This window comes from Barbatula barbatula (assembly GCF_947034865.1).
Source record: "Barbatula barbatula genome assembly, chromosome: 4".
In the NCBI taxonomy this organism is placed as follows: Eukaryota; Metazoa; Chordata; class Actinopteri; order Cypriniformes; family Nemacheilidae; genus Barbatula; species Barbatula barbatula.
Window position 1 is genome coordinate 1,748,074 of NC_136768.1, and position 26,529 is coordinate 1,774,602.

The following is a 26,529-nucleotide window of genomic DNA, read 5'->3' on the forward strand; positions in this document are numbered from 1 at the left end:
AAAAGGTAAGAAAATATTATAATTACAACTTTGGTATTTGTCTTTTGGTTAAATTAGTTTATTAGTTTGTAATATGATATTTGACTTAAGACCTGGGTAAGACATGGTGAACGTCCCATCATTTTGAAACACCAGGCCATATGGACGACCACACACAGGTACTTGTGCCCAAATGAGTAACAAAACATGCAAGTGTACCCAAGATAACATCAACTCTGAGCCTGGAAAAACATTTCTCCCAAATATTTTAACAGAAACAAACTTTGCTGTCCTGGTGAAGGTTCTTCCCTGAAAAATAAACACATACAGAGAAAATGAAGAACAGCCTTTTAAGCGAAGCATTTTAGAAAAGGATGTTTGATACAGTCAAAATAAAAAAGAAATTGGCCATATTCTTTAAGTGGAATGGTTCTTCTTAACTTAAGGGGAAAATAATTTGAAAATTACTTTAAAATGCAAAGAGAAAATTTAACTGCATTTAAAGCAAACATCTAGACATCACATCTTTATTTTTAGAGTAAACACTTTTCATGTTTGACCCCATCATGACTTAAAAAAGCCTTGATCCGATAGCTAAACTAAACTCTTGCACACAAACAGGCGGACTGCAATGAACTGAGAAACATTTCATCTTTATTTACTTAAACCAGGTCTGACAATAAAGGCCACAATCGGTAACAAAAGAAACCCACAGTAAACTTCCGTCATTGTCACAAACGCATGACATCTGGATTCATTTAGATTCTAAGGATCCATATTTTCTGTAAAGCTTCCAAAATTATCAGATACTTTTCATCTCTGTATGCCAATCATTCCAAAACTCTAAACAGACAGGTCCTCATCTATTTTGTATAAAACGTACAGCGTTCACAAAAAAGTCTATATAACCACATAACCTACAGCTGTGGATCAAAACAAGATCATTTTTGGCAAATGCTGATTGTGGGTTTCGTGAGCGATCTTTAAACATGCTGTTTAACAGAAGCATCAACAGCGGTGGCATGAGATGTCCTAAAACAGCCACAGTGAGTACGCATGAATTAATAACGCATGCATGTATATTTAGAGGTATTGAAGCAGAAAACTCACATCCACACCCCTTCACAACACATTAATAGAAGAATCACAGTTTCACAGTCTCACAGTCTCACTCAACAAACAGAAGATTTATGAAACAAAATCAAGTATTTAAAAAAAAAGCTTGAATTAAAATTAAAAGGATTCCATAAAACAAAACTGTGCCTCCCTTAAAGCCCACTTAAGTTTTGGAACGGTATAACACCATAGGCATCCAATGGAAACAAATAAAAGTAAAATAAATCCCTGAATTAAAACATAAAGTGCCCAAAAGCAATTATAAGATTACTGGTCTGATTCCCCTGACAAACCCTCTGTTTCGTCTGCATTCGAGACTGCTGTGATGTTGTATTTCACATCACAATTACATTATTTTAATTCACACCCCAGTGTTTAAGATTAAAGTTGCCACGGTAAAACAATAGATATACTGTAATTCAACCTCTGTTTCGTGAGGTATACATACTGATTGCACCTGGCAATTGTTTAAAACTTACATTATACTATGCAATTGAACTATATCTTTGGATTGATTTAATATAAACACTAACAGACAGTCTGTGGCTTTAAAATACAAGTGAGCCTTAGGACTGCAGAGATGTAGTTATACAGCAGTTGACCACAAGGTGCCACGACCTTGCGATGAATGTGTCACAACGGACAACAAAAACACAAATCTTGTTGCAGTACCCGTCAGAAAACCATCATGCAGCACTTGCATATATTTATATATAAATGCATATACATGTTAAATCATCTACTGATACACAACTATCATTTAAAACCGGTCATAAATGTTGACCCTGTGACAAAGTGGCATTGGCCGTTTAGCTTACTGTACATTATAACAGATCCAACCATATTGTGAGTGATCAAAAGAAACGGCACTACATGCACAAACCGAAAACAAACCTCTTTTGGCAGAACTTCAATTTCTCCTGGCACAGTAACAGAGATCAGGATACATGTGTATGCATGAATATAAAAAATAAGATTGTATTAAGATTCTTTCAACATATTCTGTTATAGTGTAGCTTTAAATCAAACTCAATCTGTTATAGATTCAGTCATTTATCTGAACCTTTAATCATTTAAAATCTTTCTCAATGTTCTATCCAAAGTTAAGATGTGACACCCCGTTTAAAATCATAACTGAACAACAAATGCTTTGTTTGCTTGAATGCCTTCGAACCCTTGACTGTTTAACATCCTTATCATGTGAACACAACCTATCATTATTTAAATAGACCATCGGAGCTCAACCAACATCAGTCAGATCTTCAGAAGAGCAGAGGACAGCAAAGTTAAGTCCATTTGCTCCAATACGACCATGACCGTTCCCTCTGCATACTTTTCAACTTCCTCAAATCTGGTCGGTTCCAATTCCAGCACATCACCTAAGGATGCTCGAGCAAACTGAACCTTAGAAGTTCAGTTAAAATGTTACTTTAAAGCATCCTTTCAACTATTAATGGTTATGATGTGCTACATGACTTTTCCTTCGTTTTTGACATCCCCTACATCAGTTTTCTCCATCACACACTGCACATACATTTCCTGTTAATAAACAATCTCTTCCTGTCGCAACATAGCTTTACGTTTAGGTCATCTTCCTTGTGCTACATTTGTCACAATTTCGTCAACAGCACCTCAACTGCCAACACTATCTTTGGTAGGGCACACCGTGAGTCATTTGGTTTTCAACATTTAAATCAAAATCAATCCCCTGTTCCAATAACATCTGGTCAAAAACACATTTAAAATAAAATAAGACTTTCAGAATAAAAATAAAACGTCACCCATATAAATTAAACAAAAATATTTACAGCATCCAACAATTAAATTAAAAAAAATCTCAGTTTCACGATTCGTTCACAAATTTATGAAAGAATAGAAAATATAGACAAAACTGCAGCCACACAAGAAGGCGGGAAGGGTAAATATGGCACACGAGGTGCATTCTGGGAGGTGTGAATATCTAGTGAAGGAGTCCAGTGTTCTCCTGAGAGTTTTGAGACGTGGTGTCCATTTGGCAGAGTGACACCTAACAGTGTTCATTACACACAGTGACCACTAGAGGAAGCAGTGCAAGAGTCTCTCTCTCTCTCTCTCTCTCTCTCGCTCTCTCTCTCATGTTTGTGTTAACCAGGGCCGCCCACCGTACTCAAGGCCTCCTCTAGTTTCTCTCTGTAGCTGGTGTATCGTCTGGTTATCGAACAAATCTGGTCCTGTTCCTCTTTATCCAAGAAACGGAGGAAGTTGTGTAGTTCAGGGATTGAGAAGGCGTCCCACTGAACACAGAGAGGAAGTGTTCGGTTCACTGATAATAACCATATTTACTTTATTACTTTACGATCAACCGCAAGATAAAAACGAAAAGTGATGCTTACCATGACCTCACCAGTTTGTTGTTCCTTGAGCACAAAGCTTAGGGCGTCTGTACTTGGTCCCGCCACTAAACGTAAAAAGAGTGGATGTTCTTTCTCTGACAGCTTACAGGTGTACACTGCACACAAACACAGACAAATGCACACTCTGTTAAAATGAAAAAACAACATAAAACACATCATCATACTGTATAAGGTGTGGATGAGTCAGGGAGGTGGAATAGTCTTACAAAAATACATCCTAAATGTTTATGCAAGGCCACATTTGATCACGAAAACCAATGTAATTGTAAGGAAGAAAAGAAAGTGGGAGCAGAGCTGTAATTCTGAATATCTCATCTCTCTATCTGTTTAATAGGGGCTTTCCTCTGACCTCCGGCAGGGTAAATGGAAGCATGCAGGGCTGTTATGTCTACAGTAATGTGGCTTATTCATAGTCTTTTTCTATCGCTCTCTGGGTAGCGTCTGTCTGTTTATATAATGAGCTCTGTGGTGGGACTTTATCAGCGTTTTAACCATCGGCTCCATACGCATGCATTAAGACAGCTATAAAACAAACACTGGTGATTGAAGTTGAACTCAATTGCCACACATCTGTCTCCTTAGCTGGAGATGCCTGATGAAAAGGCTCAATGTGGTCTCAGACAGAACAGAAAAAAACAGCATCATTCCAATAAGAAAAACAACAATAATATGCGTCTGCCAATGAAGACTCAACAGGTAAGCACAGACAACAGCTGTTGTGTATGTGTGTTTACTATGCTGGCATGGTGTATTCTTGGTGTGACAGAAATCAGGCCGTCCATAAATACACACACAGATTTGACCTATTCCAGGAATGCGTGTGGTCCTGCCAAATGCGTACTGTATACACTCGGGAGACTGAAGCATTAGCGCACTCGTCTACTGTACGCACACACACACTGCTGTATCTTTCACATCTGCGCTCCACGACTCACCTTGGTCTTCCCGACTGAAGCGTTTGAACAAGGCGAACTTGGCGGGGTTGTCGGCCATGGTGAATTTCTTCAGCAGGGCTTCGATCACCTGTCGCACCGTGTTCGTGCTGCTGATGTGCAGAGTGTTTACGGAGCCCCGCGGGAGATAAAACGCCTCCTGATCTTTCACCCCTCCTGCCCAGCCAAGTTTCACTGAGATGGGCCTCCGCAGGTCCAGCTGGACCTTGATGAAGCCGGTGTACAGACCATTATTGGAATTCTGAAAGGCAGAAAGGAGACTTTACCTTTTAATATTCAGCAACCACAAATATAAAGAAAAAACGGTTTATCCTATTGTGATATGTACATTTCTGTATTTCAGTCTGGCTTCTGTTCATTATTACAACTGAAATGATATTGCAATGTTAAATGTAGTTTAACAAAATGTCTATGATAAAAAAACGTATAGCCTCAAATGCATAGTGCAAAGTCACCTTGGATAAAAGTGGCTGTCAAATGCATACATCTACTACTAAATAATGAAAAACCATAGTTAAAAACAAAAAATGGTTGGTTTGTTTTTAACTAAAAGTTTCGGATTGCAACTTTAAAAAGCTAGTTTCCGCACTGCTGAGCAGATTTCTTTCTCTGTGATATCTGACTGTGTCCAGATGGAGCTCAGATTTGAGGTTCTTCATCTGTAAGCTAATTAACCCAAATGGCAGCCGTGACTCCCGGCTAAGGGTGAGACATGGGGGGTGTTTATTACTGCCTCTGACACACAACACCACTGCAACACAGACCTAAAGCTTAATGATCCGAGACACAGCGGGTGTTTAAACATTCCATGGTGGCTTCATACGTCTCTTCAATATAATGATGTCCCCAAAATTAACAATAACAAAAAAAAACTGTTTCTGTTTTTCTCTGGGAACAAAGAAATAATATTGAAACGAAACACAACATGATGTGTTTCATAAAATAAAATATATATTTTGGAAAAAATTTAATAAAATTAAAGAAGGGCAGATATGGATGAAGGTGTTGACCGTCAACTCACCAGTGTCATTTTGAAGTGATCACGTGAATCTGTGTTGTACTGCTCGACCCTCTGTCTGGTCTCTTCAAGTGTGAGATGAGCTTGAAGTTCCTTCTCTTTCTCCACATCCTGAAAGACGGAGACACACAGACGGTCAATGTAAGCATTCAGCAGAAAGAAGGGTCAGCACAGGTCAACCCAACATGCATCAGCGGTTTGACTGTGGTGTTTAAAGTAAAAGCCTCTTTGTTATAGACTGCTCCTGAAATAGAAACCAAAACATCTTAAATACATCTCTGTAACAGTTGACATGCACGTGCAGCATCACACAACACCGGTTTTGTAGCAAAGTTACAGTATATGATCTGGATGGAAAGGAGCATCGCTCCTTTAAACAATTACAATCGTGCATTTTCTTGAAACAATACAGCTTTTAAACCAAAAGGCCAGCTGAATATTTGAGGACAGAGCGACGTAACCACTTCACTCTCTCAGTTCCACTGTAAGCATCACTAAACTCTGTTCTTACATGGTCATACTGCAGGCACCTCTGATCTTCTTTCATGAGCGCTCTAAAATCAAAACAAGGGCATACAGGCCCTTATAAGGGAACAGTCCAGGCCTGAAGTGCCAACCTATTGACTGACAAGGAGCTTCTCTTGGAGTTAGTTTTGGATGCAGATGTGCTAAAGGCAGTCAGATTTCCCCTCCTGGACTGGCCAGGACTGCCCTAGTTTCTGGGAATTTTACACCTGTGGGAAAATTTTGAAGGGACTTCACTGTTTCAAAAATCCTGTCATGTCCACGTGGTGCTCTAACTCTTTGCTGAAGATGTGAGGATTGACTACCGCCTTCATCTGACCTTAACCTGACATCCTCAGAGCTCTGAATGAGAAAACAATGAGATTAACACAGTTACGAATGCTAAACTAGTACAACCATTCCATTTTTTTCATTTACTAGACATAACACTAGGACGATAAAATCCGGGGTCAAGAAACTCAATTTTGTTATTGAAATAAATAAACTGATGTGCTGTCCAGTGTCCAACCAACTAATGGGAATTAACGGAGACCTACAGTAAGGAAGCTGATAAAGCCAATCTTCAATTGCTGAATTTTATCTTTCTCCTTTATACGTGCCAACTGTCACCAATTAATTGTCTGATGAAGTCACCACTACAAACCGAGAGCCCATTAAATCCCATTTCACCACAAGAAAGGCCTTGCAAAAGCTGGTAAGAGTTGTGAAAACAAGGGGTCGAGAGCCTCTCAGAGGGGCCCGTGGAGCAGTTGAGTGTGTAAGCGATTGTAGTTGACCGCATTAACAAAAATCATCTGTGGGTTACTGTGATGTGGTCTTCAGTTTTTTTGAGGGTTGTTCATTAGCCAGACTATACAGTAAATGGCAGTCACGTAAACTTTGGTGCCCACACAGTAAGACAATTGTAAGACAATGTCTGACTCAACTGTCTGTGCCAATTTGATTGATCCTACAGGACTCAACATCTAAATAGGGTTTGTCCAAGGAATTTGTGATGTAATGGATGAAAAAAAGACACCGGGTAGTTTTCATCCAGCAGAGCAAACAGAAGGCAGTGCAAACTACACGAAAAAGGACAGGGTTAAGATGGATGCGTCTGCACAGTGTGCCGTGACAAAGTCAAAATAAACATGAGCCCGATGAGGTAATGTGACAGAAAAAGCTGCTCTCCCTCTCTCACTTGAGCGACTGTGTCTATGCTTTCATATGAAGCAACACGTTGACGGATGGAAAGGGAAGTGTTTGGAACAAAAGTAACAGGTTAAAAGTATCCTTGAGGTCCAACTGGACCACCTCACGTGTACCTTGAAGGCCAGCCATTGAAATGCAACTCAAAATATAAAACCTAAAAGTAAACGGCTGTCATTATGTAGTCCTTGGGTTGTGATGTCCTTGGTGAACTGTTGGGAGGTGGTGTTTGATCAAGTTTGAATTGCCTGCTTTTCTGTATAAGATTTTTTGTGCAACACTTGGTGGGGGTCATGGGGAAGATGACTACAGTGGAATGGGACATCAAGATGCAGTCAAACTGGTTTCTCAGGGACTCCTAGAGTTTCTGGTAAACCCCGATTGTGATTGATAAAGCACCTGATACCATCTGTCCCTCTGTTGGACAAGTAAGACAAGTGTTGCCATCAGGCAAAAAAATTAACCGACAAGACAATCCAAAGACAACCTTTCATTTTTTTAGCTGAGGTTTTGGAGGGGATTTCAGATCACGCCTGTAAACCACAAGCTTGCCAACAAACACTCATCTCAAAGTTTCCTCCCAATTCCACCAACCCCTCTACTGTTAGCAAAGGAAGTCACCGCACCTTTCCTCTGCAAAACATTCCTCAACTAATGGAGAACTGCAAGAAAAGCAAGACAATGCTAACCAATTCACGGCTGGACTTTCAACTGTCTATTAAACAAACAGTGTAAAAATGTGCCATTCATGGTGGCTTTCTTCATTGCATCAAGTGAATCTAGAATATTCAGACAACAGGGAGGTTTACAGTTAAGAGGACACCAAGGAGAAAAACATGAAAAGAGGAACGGAAACCTTTCGTAACCTTAACAAACAAGCACAGTTTATGATCTTATCCATGTTGTCATGACTCATGGGATCCTTCATTCCGATTGCTATTACATTCCCAGGTGAGGTAATGTTATGTACACACATTGTTACACCCTTCAGAAATTTCCCTTTAGCCCTCAACACTCTGCAAAACGTCAACAATTACGGTTTCATAACTGGAAAAATGGCGGTTGGTATATGAGGCACAAAAAGATCTTTAATCTTCTCTGGCCCCTACAGACAGGCCAACAATAACAAAGACCCCCTCAGGAGGACTTTTACAAGCACCTTAAATAGGAAACCAGGACAATCGCCTATCAGCAATTTCCATTTAGAAATCACACAGCTCTACTGGGATAGATATAATACGTATGACTGATTGCTTCAACATTTCTTCTAATAAAATAACGTTGGATGATCCTCAGTGATATTTGTCTGAGGTATATGCCAAACGAGAATTCTAACTCAGGAATTATGGGTAAAGCTAACTTCAAAGACTACTGATTACATAAGATACCAAGTGAACCATAAAATCTGGGTGTGGTTTGTTTTGCTTTGACTCAATCGAAGGCGGCTCTATACTGTTAAAGAGCTGATATATTTCTCAGAAAGCAGACTTCCTAAGAAAGTGAGGAACTTGAACCCCCGACAAAGCGCACAACGTAAAGTCTAATCCAATCCGAGGATAATTCACAACAGGTTGAAATGGAGATGTCTGACACACAATAAAGCCAGATTGATCATAGCAAACCTGTCAGCCCAGATGGGAGTAGAGGCTCTTATTTGGGATATAGTGACCCGATGAAAGATAAGCCAGCTGTATGACATCACAGTCATAATTTATGTGAAATCTGTCCGCACACAACAGCTATGAGGAACTGATCTGCAGCGGAAAAACTTTTCACATGAGCTACTGCTCATCATTATTGTGTTTGATTGATGAAATGTTGGGAATTATTAAATTATAAATCAAAAATACCAGGCTAACATGATGAATCTCCCCATGTCATTTTGCCTAGAATATAAAACTATATCTTATGTGCAGTTAAAAACTCTCATTTATCATTAACAAAAGTCCTCTAGGCGCCATTACTTGTGATAAAACTTAACCCAGCATGACGTTTTTATCTAAGACTGTAAAAGATCAGCCTTCTTATCATAGCCTAGCAACAAAACCAAAGCACTGTAAACTAAGGCTGAACCATTTCTATGTAGCCTGGGAAGATGAGAGAGACCTTTGTTCACATGGATATTTAATCCATTGAAATACGTCTACTGCCATGCTTTGCGATGATGTCATTCTGGAAAAGGGATGGTTTAGGAATCATTTCAAAAGAAAACGTAAAACGAAAAAGGCAGAGATCAGATGACACATGCCAGGTGCCACCAAGTGACCCGTCCGCTCGGAGAACTCGTCCGGTTTGGAATGAATCCGGCCAAACTCTGTCCTTTATCTCAGCACTGCCATGTGGGTTTGTTTCCTCCCTGGTGAATGGTTTTATTCAAACAGATAAGCTGGCCTGAAAGTTATATATACAAATTGACATAAGAAAAGATGAAAGACCATTTAAAAATTCAGCATGAATATTCAACTGATAATTTGTACTTCAAATGAGTCTGTAACTGCAATTATCATCATAGCAAGCCATTTTAGAGCCAAACCTTTGGATAGATTAATTGTGAAACCATTGAAAGCTTATCTGACGACCGAGTTGAGGTTTCGCGTGACATTTAGCCAATTAATCCTGACGTAGACACAGAGAAACAGCCACCTTCATCTGGTGTTATCTTCCTCTTAACTGTAATTACAGCTCTTTCCAAAAAAAGAAAAAACTACAAACAGATGCTGCACTTATGGAACAACACATGAACTCCTAACACGCAGACACATGTGCCTAACAGATCCGTGACCGCAAGCAATGAACGGGAGAGAGTTGTCTGTGCTGTCGGCAAACACATTCAAAACTTTTGCTATATTTGTATTGCTTTTTTTTACTACAGGAATCAATCAAACTGAGATGTTGTCAATGTTGTCATTAGGGCTGCTTGTAATAAAGATTACTGGAGGAAACACAAACACCTGGTTTATAATCGAATACAGTTTCATGACGCACAAGACTATTTTGCGGTCTAAATGCATTAAGTTGCTTTGCTCTCCGGACCAGGGTTTGTTACTGCGATGAAAACAAACATAAGACACTTGTTATCTATATTTGATTGTAACATTAATCTAATAGTTTATCGTAACATTGTAGTTTGGCGGAAAGAGATCAAAGTCTATATTCTGTCCAAAAGGAGTAAAACTATTACTCAAGACCACTGTAAGATCAACTATGTGATTCTGGCTTTGTTCATTGGTTTCTCTAAAATTCGGTTTTGTGTAATGCACTTGAGCTTGCTGTGTTCATGTAACTTAAAGTAAACATGGCTTTATTCTTTTCATTCTGTAATAAAAGGCCACAACTAAACATGAACGCAGTCAAAACAACCTGAAAAAAAATGTTTTACGTCACAAGTCTGGAGTGAATGAGTGTTTTTGCATTACAACATTTGTAACGTCCTTGTAAAAACATTTGCCCTTCCTCTGCTCCTCACTAGAACTCATCAATTTATTGTTGACAGTTTCTTTGTATTACACAGCGATAACACAGCGATGTGTGTATGTGTCATGGAAATAACTAAAACAAGCTTCACTGAAATTTTGTGGACAGTCTATGAATTTAACGAAACTGAATTTTTCAATGTTTACAAGAATCAGCCTCTGCAACGGACTCCTAGACTTTCTCGTGTAAACTCAAACTAAAGTGAAGTCTGCTAAGGTTTGCATAACCTCCTCAAGATTTAGCTTAAGCTTAAGCTTTCGGTTTATCTTTGAGTGCGTCAGACATGTGAATTCTTATTTAACGCTCACAAGGACATGAACTCCAGCAGCTACCAGATGGAGTGTAATTCATACCATCAACATGGTTAAATGGCCAAATCATTACAGCAGATTCCTCCGATCCACAATAATGCATTGTTGAAACGGCTCGAGCGCTTTGATCAGATGACTGAAACATGTCATGCGGAAAGCTCAGGAGGATAAACCTGGAAAAGCTGAACAATAGATTGGAAACATTCACAAGAGTTCATAGATACGTTTCTCTGGACTTTTGCACCTGCTGGCAAAGCATACACACGCTCAAGGCCAATGACATCATGCATAAACTATCTGCTACCAAAATGGTCATCCAAGGTACTACATGCACACAACAGCGTACAATTTACAGATCGAGAGTAGCCGTTTTGCAAATGTATGCAAACTGTCAACGCACCAAACAGGTCATGAGCAGTTTTCTGTTCCAGCTGTTTTATGTGACTGCTAATTCAATTTCCCCTTCAATCAGGGCCTGGGATATAAAAACAGCCTGGGGCTGCAGATAACGTCTGTCTTTCTTACAAATGTCAAGTCTTTTCTCCTACACTGTCCTGTAAAAGCAACCTTGTGAATAACCCAGACTACTCCAATAGAAATCATACCATACAATCTTTCTTCTTTCCATTGAGGAACTGTGTGGATTTTGAAGTAGACGCATTTGTTGGATCGCTTTGGCTAAGCACAGAAAAAACGGTTCATTAAGCAAACCGTACCATATATGCAAGAAAAACTGCTTTTTAATTTAAATATGACATTCTCACAGTAGCGTTTGTGTGTGAAGACATTGCTGTGGCCCACACGGACGCCCCTGATCTTACTATGCATGCCTGGCAGCTGTTTCCCAGGGTCGGTGCATCTGTGGCCTGCATTTTTCTCTGCGAGCGCCCACAGCAAACAGACGAGAGAAGGGCATATCTGCTCCGCATGATAATAATGACACTTCATTCTCAACACACGTTGTTATGGATATGAAATGATCCCTTCATATCTCAAGCATGGTTTTGCATTAAATTAGTTGCTGGAGCTCAAGGTTATAATAAACCTTTGGATAATCTAACATGACACTTTCTGCCTGGTCAGAATGAAGTAACAGGATGTTGATGCCGTTTAGGGAACTGACTCATTCCTTTTTGAGCAATTGTGCCGAACGCGGTCAAATTGCACAATGGATAGTCATTGGATACAGCATGTGTAGGGGTGGAATGGTATTAAAAGTCATTAAAAAGGAATTCATAATAGCTACAGACTTGGGCTCTGTTCCAAAATAAATTAAAATGTTCAAAAAGTTTGTTGCAATGCATTATGTGATGCATTCTCTGCTAGTACACTGCTATGTTGCCTAATGTTATTTTAAATTCAAAGCATAGCCTTCACATAAGGATTCCACGACTAAATGCTTTCTACACATGCAGTTCAGTAAGTTTCACAACAGATCCATAGACATGCAATAATAGCCTGATCTATAACTCTTCCCCTGTTAAGTGACCAGTCACAAGACAAACGTCTCTCCTGACATTTTCCCACAATTGGGTAATTGACAGAAGCGTGGGGTTGATTCCATTAATCTTTGTGTTTCAGAGCAGCTCTTCGTGTCACACATGACCATGCGGAGGCCATATTCAAATCACATGGGGTCAGGCAGCAATTTTACTACAGACACAGAAGCGCCATAAAACGGTGTGAAATTATGAGCAGTTGTCTTTGGTTTGGAAAGTCAGCAAGTTGAGACCCACATCAACCCACATGGAAACAGAACAAAACAGCATTCATGAGGCATGACGTCATGCTTTTTAAACATGACACTCCTATTAAAACAAAAACGGAAAGACAGAATACTTCCTCAATACAACCAGTAACAGAAGTAATAATGTTTTAAGGCCATTAATGTCATAAATGTTTCTTGCTGTCATATCCACCACCTCGAGCTGATGCAATAAGTGCTCTATTTTGACACAAGCATGCAACAAGTCTCCGCACCTTTATAAATATTAATGATATATATTCTCCAGTTTAGACCAAAGAAACACTGACCTTTGTTAATGAATAAAAGTCCGTTTTAAACTTTGGTCTGTTGTAGGCATCATCGCGCATGCGTGCAAAACTTCAAAATCTTAAAGCAACAGCTGATTCGGTACACTGAACATCAAACGTAGTATATGTTAGTATATATAAAGTATATATTTACATAATCAAATCAAAATATTTATTTTATATCAATACTGCGTTTGATATTTGTTTGTATTGTTTGCTTACTACCACATGGTTGCATCATAACTTACCCGTATGGCAACAGCGCGCGTAATACCAACATAAGTCAAATGAACACGTGAATAATTGAATATTTTATTAACGTAATAAGTTTTACCTTCAAGTTGGTGGGTTTAAAGGGAGGTCTCTTAAACAGAGAAGTTCTGGCAGTAAAATATTCCTCTGAATCTTCTTCCAGACTGCTGTATCCACTGCTCATGGTGCTCGTCCACGACATTAGAAGAGAAACTCTGACACATCCGAAAAACGTGTGAAATGCTTCAGTTTAACAGAGTAACGCGTCGCTGGGAAACTCTTTAACGCGAGCTTCCGCCGCTCAGTTCAACGAGGAGACGATGGCCAAATAAATGAAGTGCTCTACGTTACTCGTTTGCTCTTTCGGGTGTATCAGACGGAATACAAATACAGTTTGAAAGAAACTTCATGAAAAGCGCAACCGGTTCAAGTATAACCAACGACTTCACAGACTGAGCTGAAGCCGACAGGCGCAAGGCAACAGGAGAGGCGCAGTGGAGATTGAACACGCCCATTATCACACGCAAAAGCTTCATTTACTGTAGGTGCCGCGTCCAATACCTGTCGCTGTGTCCTGATCAGTGATTAATCGTCATTAAGAAACGACCTCACTGTATATTTTTTCAGATAAAGAATTAAAATAATAGACACAAATGAATAAAGTTGCATGTGTTAATTGTAATCATCTGGAAAACAACTTCCGCCAAGTAATATAGTCCATTAGCCTAACTGGCGCATTGATTGACTTAAGTCTCGGCGGATGCTCCAATCAAAATAAAGGGTCAAAACTATTTAAATAATGTAAATGTTTGCTGTCTAAATCGAAAATTCGAATGGATGTTGATGACTTAGAAATATATCAAATCTAAGTTGACTAAGTATGCAACGCACATATGAAAGCTTTCTTATTTTCTTCCTTTGAAACATATGGGCTGCTTCTCAAGAAGGAGCAGGCCTACCATCTGAGCTCAAAATATAGGTTTGGGGCATTTAGCCTGTACGCCCATATGAATGGGTGTTTCTCCAACCCAATGCAAACACATGGACAAAAACGTATAGTAGAACATGTGGAGCATATGATATCTTACATGGCCAAACTTTCTTTTAGTGACTGATCATTTTTCAGATGCGTGAGAATGACACCTCAACCATTGTGGATGCCGACATGTTTAAACAGATACCCGTTGCCGTTGTTATGTAGGAAATGAGAAGCTGTACAACTTTACAACTACTCGTGTTTCATGTCATGTGATCAAGATTAAAAACAGGTCAAGCTGATCACTGGTTTATCCGTTGATGAAGTCATTAGGGCCGTACTTTAATGCGGAAGATGAAACCCAGAGAGAACCTTTAACTTATATAACCAATGACAAATTACAAGCCTCATTTTTATGACTTGTGTTGGACTTACGGTATAAGGCCTGGATTTGGATCTACACCATGAGAAAAACACTTTGGGGTTAACCACTTTCAGCACTGTTTGTAATTTGTCCAAATATGTTGGGTTCCACCTCTTTGCAGATCACAGTTATCTGGTATATGAAAAAGATCCCCGAAAGAATAAGGAAAGGAAAATCTGTGAAAAGAATAAATGTTATTTAACGTGTAGATAGGCAGAACATTTTTGATATCCTTAGCTAATTTTCTTGGAAAACAAGAACGATATTTGGCTCACATTGTCATTATACTACACTTTTTATATTTACTTTGCAGACCCAACTACTATCCAAAAGAGCACAGACATCTTTTCATTGTGTCAATGGCTGCTTTGAGGTTTTTGCTTATTATTTTTCCAAGCAATTTTCCCCTTATACTTGTATATTGTCAAACATGCTCACCCATTCCAAGTCAAACACAGGCAACATCTGCAGCAGATCAAGGGCTAACCACGCCCCATAAACCGTGCTTTCAAGAGGTATGTGGAAGGGCAGCTCTTAAATTAAACTTAGAGAGAACCTAAAAATACCCTGTCAGCAGAGGGAACGACTAAGTTATGCAAACCAAAAGCTGTCAAACTGGTTGGTCAATACTATGTCAGAGTGTAGATAGACATACAGCAATCCGTTTTCACTTAAAACATAGGAAACGCGGTATTAAATGGTATTAAATCATACAGTAAGTGTAAGGCAAAATACATTGAGGTGACTGCGCCCGTCATATTTTGTTGCCAAGGAGCGTGTGAAAACATAGTCCGGATGTCTCACCCCACTAGGAAACTCATCCCCAGCCTACCTTACCCCGCTACAGAACAATAGGGTCGGGCGGGAGGGCCAGAGAGATGACCTTTGACTGCAACCTGTAGTTTTTCTGGCTGAGGGCCAAAGCCTTCATTACACATTATCCACATTCCTTTACAGGGGAGGAGTGGTTTACGCTCCCAGTGCACAGACACCGTTTATGTGTCTGCATTTACGTGAGGCTGTGTGGAATGTCTCATAAAGACAAATCATTTTCTTACACTAAAAGGTTTTGTGATGGGCACGTGAACTCGTGTAAGGGAGACCTCACAAAAAACTACAACACTGATTATTGACCGGATTTCATGTCGGTCTGTAAAGAGCAATAACTGGTTAAAAGGAGTTTCAGTCCTTTCATTATGCAAAATTATAAAGTTAACCCAATGACAAATTGCTACATTTACAATGTTTGTTCTTTAATTATACACCAGGAGACCATTAAAGCAATGTAAAAGTGACAAGGTTATAGTTCACTAAAACTATTACAATTAATAGAACAAAATAGGTCTAAATAGGATTAAACTAAACAAAAAAAAAGAAATGTTGCCTTATCAATAAACTGTAATAAGTTTGAGGCACTGGAAATAAAAACTAAACTACTAAAAGTAAAATTTGAAGAGCATGTACAACTACTAAAAAGATTTTAGTAAAACTACAAAGAAGTAAAAGATAATAAAAAGGGTGATAGATTAAATCAGTTTCTTTCATCTTTTGGCACTTTCTTTTTTTTATTGTAATCTGAGGTAAATAATACTGTAAGGCTAATGGCGTCACCACAGGACAAAGTAACTTGACAGAAAAGACACATAACTCTTATCATTATCCAAAAGATGTGCCAACAAAACAGCATTTAGTTTAACCTTCATAAAGTATTAGTTCTCCTCTGCACGTATATTTTCCTCATGTAATTTGCAGGATGCAGTGTGAGGTATAAATTAACCAAGAACCCATTATTCTGAGGAGAGCTAAAAGAGAAAATGACCTCATCATCTCAGTCGAAACGATGCCGAGATCCAAGCCGAGATCAAGGGTTTCACACACAATCAGAGCTTACTGTTTACTACCCTGGGACGTTCCCTAGATGGAAATCATAGTCTTTTCTACAGCCAAACCTTACATATCCAGACAGTGAAGGAAGACTAAACACGCTGTTAACACAAAGGACACCCATAGTTAGTCTAAACCTCAGGACAGGTTGTCTTGTCTTGTGGTGGATATCCTGGAGTTTCAAATTTTAAAAAAACTCTTTGTGTGTCAGTCCGGTGTCCACAGTCTGATACAGGCATAAAATGGGTTATCTCTTAAATACTGCAATCTTAACCCCAGGGAAGTAGGCATTTATCTTTTTATCTAAAAATAAACAATGGATTTAGATGGACCATTTGTTAACAGGAGCTCTGTAAACAACAGGTTGATTTAAACTCACAATGGGGCCGTGACTGGATGGAAAGCGAGTGGAAGGATGAAGATAAGACGTGAATTGTGAGAACTAGAGAAACTTCACCTCTTAACAGCTTGGTAATTTAACTTGCTCATATTTAGTGTCATAGAAACAACTTTGAATCTCACTTTTGACTTTTTGGCTCAAAAGAACAAGGTAAAAGAAATACATGTTTGCTCTTTGTGGAGGCCTCTTGAGTGTTAAGGAAAAGGTCTGTTTTGAAACCAAAATGTTTGTGAAGACAGCAGTCTTGAACTGAGCTTTCCACTTCCAGATTTTGTCAGATAATTTAATCCATCTGTACATGGAGACAGTGTGGCAGTGTGACAGTGTTTATTACCGTTTGATATAAAAGTAGCCACGGAAACTGCTCTCTATAGTTTTTAACTCTACAGGTTTCAAGTGGTTTCATTTAAAAACCTAGACATTCTTCCTGCATTGGTTCACTGCAATCGTTTGAAAACCTTTACCGTGGAAAGCAGAGGAAGAAATGCTGAAGGAGGTCTGGAGCATGTTTCCAGAAAGTTCTCGGGGTCAAACAGTCATAGGGGGACATGTGTGAACGTCATGCTTACTGGACAGTTATTGCTGACCTACTTGCCTAAATGTAGATCTGTGGAAAGGGGATTAGTTTTTATGGTGGACAGCCTCTAATCTCAGACCTCAGTGTGAAAAACCTGCTCATTCATCTCTGCGGATAAGATAAGTTGTATTCACTAACATCACGAGAACTACAAGTAAAACAAAGTCACAGATCTCTCCAATGAGGTCCGGATGTCTGATCTATAGAGGAAGTTATTTATATGGTTCCTTTAGGAATGTTATTTTGTGAAAGTAAAGAAAAGTAAATTCTTCCAGCATTCCAGAATGAAATATTCTCCCAAACTGCAATAAAGGAGCAATAAATTGCCAAAATGTCTTTCTAGCAAATGTCATTTTTTTTGTTCTTAGTGGACTGCTGTCTCTAATCAGAATTGATCAATCTGAGCCAAGTCCTATCTTTTCAGCATTTCTAAACTCATCTGCTAATCTTCATACATGGGCAAAAATTATGCCACCACTTGCTTAAAATAAATTAAACTTGACCAATGCGGGTCAGATTGTGTAACATGCATCCCTGCCCATATCTCTGTTAGTGGGAGTCACATGGGCGTGTGGTTACTGTGGTGGAGTTCTTGCAGTTTGGACCGGCTTTACCACCCAGAATGTTCCCAGCGGTCAGCGCGAGCCTGCCAACAAACTGCTTTGTCAGAGAAAAATGAAACATTCAGAGCTGCTCTGCTTTTATATTTCAGCTGCAGTTGAATTTAAGTTCAACATGCTTCTCCTTGGAAGCAGCAAACTACACAGTGAATTCTGTAAAATTGCTTGTTAGGAGTTTACATCACAGTAAAGAAATGCTCCTAAATATAAGTGTGTAGTGTATTCTGTGGGCTGCTGGCTGCATCCTGACACTGTTTCCTGAGGGGAAACACTCTCCTTCCTACATCTGCCGGTTTCTTCATCTTCTTCAGCTCATATTTGGACCAATTTCTTTAACTTCTAAAACACCTACATTATACCTCCTTCTACATTCATGTATACATCATACTTTAAATACATCACATTTTTTTGCTATTCAACTTTCTCCATTATTTTTATCAACACTAGTGGTTTGTTTTGCATTGTAGTGGGCGTTACATGAAGACACCGTGACCTCCCCAATTCACTCCCTTAATAGTCAGCATTACAACACAGTGGGATGATTGTGTGACCTTTTTTATTCCTGAATAATGTGTTCAACTCGACAAACTGCATGTGGGTGGGAGGGGGACTTCCAGTGTGGAATGTAGGGTCCATAAGAATAGTCATGCACACAAACACACGAATGCTACACTCGTCGACGTTTAGACTGACACAGACAGCTGGTTCAGTTTGTCCTATGGAAATGTACACACCCTTGTTTAATCCCAAATTACAAACGAACCTGCTTCAGATCTCAAGCACAAACACGCAGCACAGTGCCATCTAACAGTGCACTAAACACTAAATGTTTATACTGTCTCACAAATACACGAAGTAAAGATGAACACATTAGCAATTCCTGCAACAGGTGGATGGACCACATTTGCTGTTTGGCTTATTTTCCTAAAGTAATTCATAAACAAAAAATCTGAGATCTGTTTCTAAACCGGTTGGTTAGCCTGCAGGCATGGTAATGCAGTTTATACAGCTCTTCCTAAACCCCGCCGAAGTGGGAGAACTGGATTGGCATGAACAGCACAGATATCACAGAAACCTGAGTGTTGACCCCACCGGATCTTTATCTTTGTCTCATAATGTTCCTTGGAAAACAAGTGTCGTTCTTTCCTCATGTAATATCCTGCTTTTGAAAGAAAGGCTGGTGCCATTTTCATGAAATTGAAATGATTGTTGTCTGTATGCTTGTGTATGCACTTACGACACTAAATTATATATTTTATAGTCCTTAAATACTAAATCACACAGTTCCTCAAAGCAGCTCAAGAACAAAAACAAAACAATAATTACAATGACCAGGCACATAATATTTTGAACAAACCCTTAAGAACAAACCTTTAATATATGACCTCTGAAATTGCCTAAAGGACTAAAAGTTTCCCATGACATTTCTGTCAATAAACATTATTGTAACATTTGTTAAATCAAATTGCTATTGGCACATTACCAGTGAGACTAACAGAAATGTGTTTTTCTGGAATTGGTCTCCCCCTTGTGGCCACCACTAACCATCACTAGCAGATAGGCCTACATGACATATCGTTTGCATTTCAGATTTGCAATATATATTTTTGAAATAAATGCAAAGAAATCAGTTGCTTACGCTGTGTGATGACTCATTGTTGTTGTTAAGGTGGTCCTGAGCGAGAGGACTGAGGGGGCAGCCATTAATGGATCCATTTGGATGACAGTCTAATGTCACCTTGTCACGGCACTGAGCATGACATGTGTACTTACACCCTGGAGAGAAAACAAGACAGCAATGTTACCGTGCAATTAAAAACAATAATACTCATTTTCTTACACAGCATTGCAGTGATTCTTTTAAATGACTATCAAACTGTCCATGCACATTTGCAGTTGTAATCTTTAATAAACATAAAACATAAAGCTCCACGCCTGCTCTGAACAAGTCTTCTCATCATGATGTAATGGCTGAAAAAGAGAAAGGACTAATACTGACCGTCCAATGGGTACCGGTGGTGCTACAGGCCAATTTACAACGATCCAATCAATTAGTGGAGGGCAATTAGTGGAGGACCCTACATTGTTTTTACAAATTTAAGAAGCCATTTCACTCAGATGTATGTCACAATACGGAACAGAAGACAATCACAACTTCTGTTTCATGGTGACCTCAAGGTTGGGAAATCAACCAGAGCTCAGAGCAAAAGTGGCATTTCTAATGTAAATAATATATTTCTCTTTTTTATATCGATTTAAAAAAATCCAGCCGGTTAGGTGGCTTAGCAGATAGAACTGGGACCTGCTGGAATCAAACTTTTATGTGCTGATTCTGAGGTGAGTGTTATTTAGCCAATAAGTTTGCCGAAGAGTGTTTTTACATTAAAACAGTTTGAAAAGCATGTAACAAAGTGAGATTACATGATTGTAGAGGCAAAGTAATAGTTTAAGATGCCCTCAATGTAAGAGATAACAACAAAAGTCAATGCAAAAGTATAGTAGGTACTAGAAAGACATAAAGCTTATTGCTCCCTTAATTCTTTTTAAGTCGCTTTGGATAAAGGCGTCTGCTAAATGATTAAATGTAAATGTAATGCTCTATAACAATAGCAATAACTGAAAGACTATCAAATAGAGGTTTGGTCCCAACAGTAAAATGATAAAAGGCAGAGAATGAAGACCTATACACATATTATAATTAACAAAACAAGAATCATAAGTGACCAATGATAAACGGGTTACTTGAACACAAAAACCAAATGGAAAACTAAATGTTCATATCAAAATAAGCGTTCATGAGACAGCTGTTTAATCAAACATTGCTTTTCTGGATTTGTTTCACAGCATCTATGGATAAAAACAAACAATATTGCTCAATTGGAAAATTATTCATAAGTGACATATGGTGCTTCTGCTTGAACTAAATGGAAAGCAAAATGTCCCTGTTTGTAAATAAGTAGAAATAATAATTACATTTAAATAAAAAAGTTATTAAAAATCACATGTTATGTATTAAACACATTACAGGCAACAATGTTCAGTTTTAGAATATTTATTTAATCTTCTATATGGTACGTACTGTATACACATGCATCAGTCTTATATAGTTTAATAAATATATTTCTACAAAGTAGTCTCAAACTACCTGATATTCCAGCCGTAAATCACATTTTTATATTTTAATAGACAATAAAACTTTACCTATGTTTTAGCTTCATTAATATAATGAAATATAATATAAGGCCTGCGTGAAATGCAAGCAGGCTTTTGTCCGGATTATACAATTATAAATACACAGTCATTGGCAGAGGGAGTTTCACCATAAAACAGCATTCCCTGCTCACCGATGCCACTGTTCTGATCAAGCACACAGCATACTTATACAGATTTCATGAGGCATTTCTCAATAGCTAAAATATTTCATTTCCTCTTGGTGTTCTGACCTACCTGAAGACTGATGCGTTACTTGCTGGGTAATTTGACCAGAAAGTTTACAAAACGCTGCTCCCATCCCAGTCAAGCCCCGAACCCTTAACTCAGAGCATCCCATCAGAAACAGACCCATGCACCAGAAAACCTCATGCTGCGGAGTCCACTTTCAGAAGGACAAGCCTCATCTCTCTCTAACGTCTGCAGAATAACTCACTCTCTTTCTCCCGCTCTCTCTCTATCTCTTAATGTGTTGAGTAGGGTGATTTGACTGTCCAATGTTTAACGGGTCGCCAACAAAACGATGGACGTATGCCTTACAGAAAGTGTGGAAAGCAATTTATATACTGTATGTGTGTGGGTGCATTTGAACCAAGGCCAAAACGATTACCTTTTCCCCCAATATTGTGTATTCAAACAGTTTCTTGTTTCAGCAACTTTTAAAATCATAATAAAAAAAAACATTTAAAACCAACATTAGACTTAAATAAGACATCGCTGTGTTCTTTAAGGACCTCCATCCTCGCCCGAGGTCAAAATGACACAGATTAAACTATGACCAATAATAGGTCAGTGATATTAAGTGGATCATTTGTACAGAGGCATGCTGGGTAATGATTGTCTAAGTGCTGTTCACGGTAAAGAACTGTGGTCATGTGAGTGTATGAACTGGTCTAATGTGTGTGTGCACACACAAACTCTCTGTACTGGTCTCTGGGGCGGCTGGGAAGTGCAGGTCTGTCTCTTCCTTAATTGCACTTCCCGTAATAAGGGACAATGATATCGATCAGGACCTGCCTCAGAAAACAAAAAACTCTTTCACACACACACAGAGCTGCAATAACTGGGACACTTTCTCAAGAGATTTTACTTCCTTAACGTTTCACAGACATTTGTGATTTTTCACATTCATCTGTCATAAGAAAAAAATGCAGCTTCTCACAACAACATAGGGCGACTGAGAGCATGATGCAGATGTCTTTCACTCACTCCCTCATTTATTTAACAGGTGTGTGCACACTAAACAGGTGGAGACTTAATTCTGTTTATCTTTATTTTTTGGTGCCGTTTGTCAGATAAATGTCTCTTTTTTCGAGAACTATGCATATGATGGATAAGCAAGTGGCCCAACCAGTCCTTGTTTAGCCGATCGGTCAGATAGCTGTTGTTTTCTGTCTATGTCATTTTTGGAACATGCCCGAAATAGAGATGACACACTACTATGATGTTCTTCTTCTCTGATACTAGCACTTTTCTTAAAGGTCATTCCGACCAGCGGCCAATTTAGTCTCCATTCCAATCTGAAACAACACTGAGCAGACGGGACACCTGCACAACCCTCCTGAGTTCACATCCACACTTGCCTGTGACTCCATTCTTCACCAATGAGTTTTCATGACTTTGGTCCTTCTGAATGGGCTTAGAAACTATTTGGCAAGCTTTTGTGAGTCTCTTCCCGTGTTAGTGTCAAACTGCCCTCTGCTTTGTCATTTACCACAGGATTGTGAGCGGATGTTTTAGTGCTCTGGTCTGTGTTTGCTGGGGTCTGTGGCTGTCTGCACTAATGAGAACCGTGTGTATCTCTGTAGAACAGACAACAACAAACTATAACACAATGTCTTTACAACAACAATACTGTACATGCCAAACACAAAGATCAAACAACCCAGAATATAGGCTAATCCCTGTCTAGTTAGTAGCTGATGATCAATTCAGAATTGTGACCAAATCTGTTTTGTTTTTTGCTCCCTTGACTGACTCCCACACAAATTTCCCACACAAAAAATGCTTTTTGAGGTTCTCTTTCATTGCTCCGGAGTTCTCCGTTGGGTTTCACTAAAGTATCAGCTTTGCTTAGGAGAAACGAAAACAGAAACAAATGAGTCAATTGTTCAAATTCATGAAGACTATAGAGGTGGATTATGAATGTACTGTAGATTGTAGAGGTAAAATCATTTGGATTTGAGTAAATATGATGAGAATTGTTGAGATCTTCAATCTTTTGACTTTTTCTTGATTGCAGACTTGCAGAATTTATGACCCCAGTTTATGTTCTCTCCTCTGAAACTAATGCAGACATCTGTGAGATTTCTGACTCTTTTGTTGGGAGAAATATCTGAGACATAGGATACAAATCTACTTTTAATCCGACCCTTTTGACTGCAACACCCCAGCAACCATCATGGCAGCAACATTTGCTGAGACAAGCACTACTCAAATTGTAAAAATGTAGTCCGATTCATAATATTTTATATTCATCATTTTGTATACTGTAAGTTGAATGGCAAAACCAACAACTATATAATAGTTAACAAGTCATTTCTGGGTGTATTTAAGTGTTAAGAAAAGGTCGAATTTCACAAATAGAAACCTTTAGATGTGTCCACCGTTATAAAAATTGCCATAAAAAACACAAGAGTCAAAATTACAGTGCATCAGCTGAGCTCACCAGATGACTTCCACAGCAGACTAACCTCCAACCGACCAGAGCGGCGCATGACTTTTGGAAAGCGGTACAGTAGTACTGTAAATCTTCTCAAAGTTCTTCCAAACCCTTTCCCCAGACCCATGACTCACAGCCCGCTCCACCAGCACAGCATCCAGTCTACAACTCCAGTGTATTTATCATTGGCTAAAATGTTTTTTGGAGAACTCTGATGTCCATTTGTCTCTATGTCATTCTCTGCCCTTCAGTACTGAACCTCATCATGGCCTCAGTCTATTAACTGATTGTAGTCTTCTGTCATCAGTCCCCCTGCCCTAGGTTCTGTGCGTGTGTGTGTCAGGGGCGCAGTTGTTCACCGGCCCCGGGGTGTCCCCTGTGAGGCCCATTGTGACCGATCATTGTGCTGTAACAGGACAGTGTGGCTTCTTTAGATACACTGTCACTACAGCTACACAAACAGACAGATGGACATTAGAGGGGCGAACAGGTGGGTGTCAAATAGCAGGACACAATACGGACTGAGAGGGCCCTAAAATATGCGGACCTGCAAGATTCAGTGCCCAAACTAGGCTGTCTGTGGGTTGCACGAATAGGAATGTGGTATATGGAAATGTTTGAAAACATAGAATACAGTGAATATTAGATTACACGACACGGAAATTCATTGGCTGATTGCACCTCTGCTCAGATGCATTAAGAATAAGATTTGATAGTTTATTGAATTTCTTATAAGTACTTTTATTTCCGGATTTATACATTGTTATATTATTCTTAAATACTTTTTGTTATATGCTTTGGTCAATGGCCGAACCAAAGGTTACCTTCACTCTGTCTCACTCTCTTTCTCTCTCAATTACATAATGTCTCAGGTGGAGCACGAGGTGGATTCAGTGCAAGTTACCTTTGTCCAGTCGTTCCATTTGAGTTACCACAGCATTTGTTACGTTGGACAGCCTATCTGCACAACGGCAGTTCGGGCCAAAATGAGAACTATGGGTTTTGATAACATTTGTCAAAGTAATGTAATTAAAACAACTCCCTTATTCAAATACACTTAGCTTTCAATGTAAGCCATGCTGCAATGTTTAACTTTAAATGCAAATTTGGTTGCAGGTAAAGATAATACTTTGCATATGTTTCAAGGGAATGCTATCATGAAAACAATGTCAGTCATTGGATTGGGAATGGAAATGTCAACCTTTTTAATTCTGCAATTAACAATAACTATCTCAGATACAAGCATGCAGCGTGCATGAGTCCAGTGTGCACTATATTAAAAAGGTCTGTTTTCCGCATTGCTATGTTTAATTCTTAGGAATGTAGTTGTGAAGTCATCTGTAAGGTTTGTACAGTAAACGTGTTACGGCTGAAGGTGCAACCCAATGAACGTACAAGCCAAAACCAGTCTTTCAAGATGCCTGTAGATGAACGTGTGTTGAGTTCCAGTTACACACAGAGATCTGTCACAAAATAATGACATTTTATATTTGCTATAGTGATCAAATCTAACTTTTATCCGCAGTGTACATAAACACCCTCCTGGAGTAACTGTAAAGGGCACGGTCATGATAAGCAAAGCAGAATTAAGCCTAGAATCTTTCAGTTATGCTAAAAGGATACAACACCGTATAATAATCACACTGTAGGATTGAAGACCTCCCTGTTTTTTATAATAGACTCTATTGTATGTATAAGTATATTCTTAACATTAAGAAGCAAAAGCGTTATAGAATTATGATTCGTCATTTCTATAACCTCAAACACCAAGACAGCCTACAAATAAAAGTTTGATACATTTAAAAAAACACTTTTATTTAACTGGACAATCTGTGGTAGGTTAATTGTATGTTCTCTCACCTGTGCACGTAAGGCCACCATGCAAAATATACGCGCAACATACATCGCACCATGCGTGCGCCGCGTCCTGACAAAACGTGTGTCCCTCTCCTTTCTCCTCTTTTACCCGTGGATCCTTAGCCGAGGGTTCGAATATCGTCCTCACATCAGGAGGTTTGTAGCCCCTTTTTCTAGCTCGAGGTCCGTTCTCCACCGCCTTGGGTAACGCGTCGCTTTGCTCAGAGCTTGGAGAGACGCTGCGCTTCTGGGGAGACGGTGCCTTCACTTTCAGCTTCACGTTGCGCATTCTAGACTTGGCTTTGGGTGAATTCATGTCCGATTCTTCTATAAGGTCCCCTTCTTCTATCCGTGAAGTCGGTAGTCTGTTTAGCTGAGGCACCGTTAACGGCGACACGACGGCGCAGTAGTGCGGCGGAGAATACTTCCTGCCGTGATGATGCATCAGTCAGTAATTATTATCAAGCGTCAGTGTGCCAATGAAAACAAAAGAACGCGTGTATATGTGTAAGGTTTGTTCTTGAAGGTTTATGTTGAGACATTTGTTTGGCATGGAAAGAATATCACTGAGGTTGTTCTTTAAAAGTTGTGCTCAAGCAGGTAAGACAGGTGCACAAAAGCCGTATCATGTTTCATCTGAGCTGCGCACTAGTTGTCGGAGCGCATACCTTAAGTG

General features: G+C 39.2%; 1 protein-coding gene across 2 annotated transcripts; it reads right to left on the reverse strand.

Moving 5' to 3' along the window:
* Positions 1–46: 46 nt before the first annotated feature.
* Positions 47–26,468, reverse strand: rassf3 (Ras association domain family member 3). Of its 2 annotated transcripts, XM_079454412.1 has the most exons (6): positions 25,857–26,468; positions 19,764–19,900; positions 5,463–5,570; positions 4,424–4,682; positions 3,468–3,583; positions 608–3,368 (listed from the first exon to the last, which is right to left on the reverse strand). In XM_079454412.1, exons 1-6 carry the CDS (start codon positions 26,296–26,298, stop codon positions 3,219–3,221), a joined length of 1,212 nt encoding a protein of 403 aa, XP_079310538.1. In that variant the 5' UTR covers positions 26,299–26,468; the 3' UTR covers positions 608–3,218. The 2 variants fall into 2 exon arrangements, with proteins under 2 accessions (XP_079310539.1, XP_079310538.1); XM_079454413.1 differs by lacking the exons at positions 19,764–19,900; positions 25,857–26,468 and adding an exon at positions 13,326–13,927 and having other exon boundaries at positions 47–3,368.
* Between the last annotated feature and the right edge of the window lie 61 nt (positions 26,469–26,529).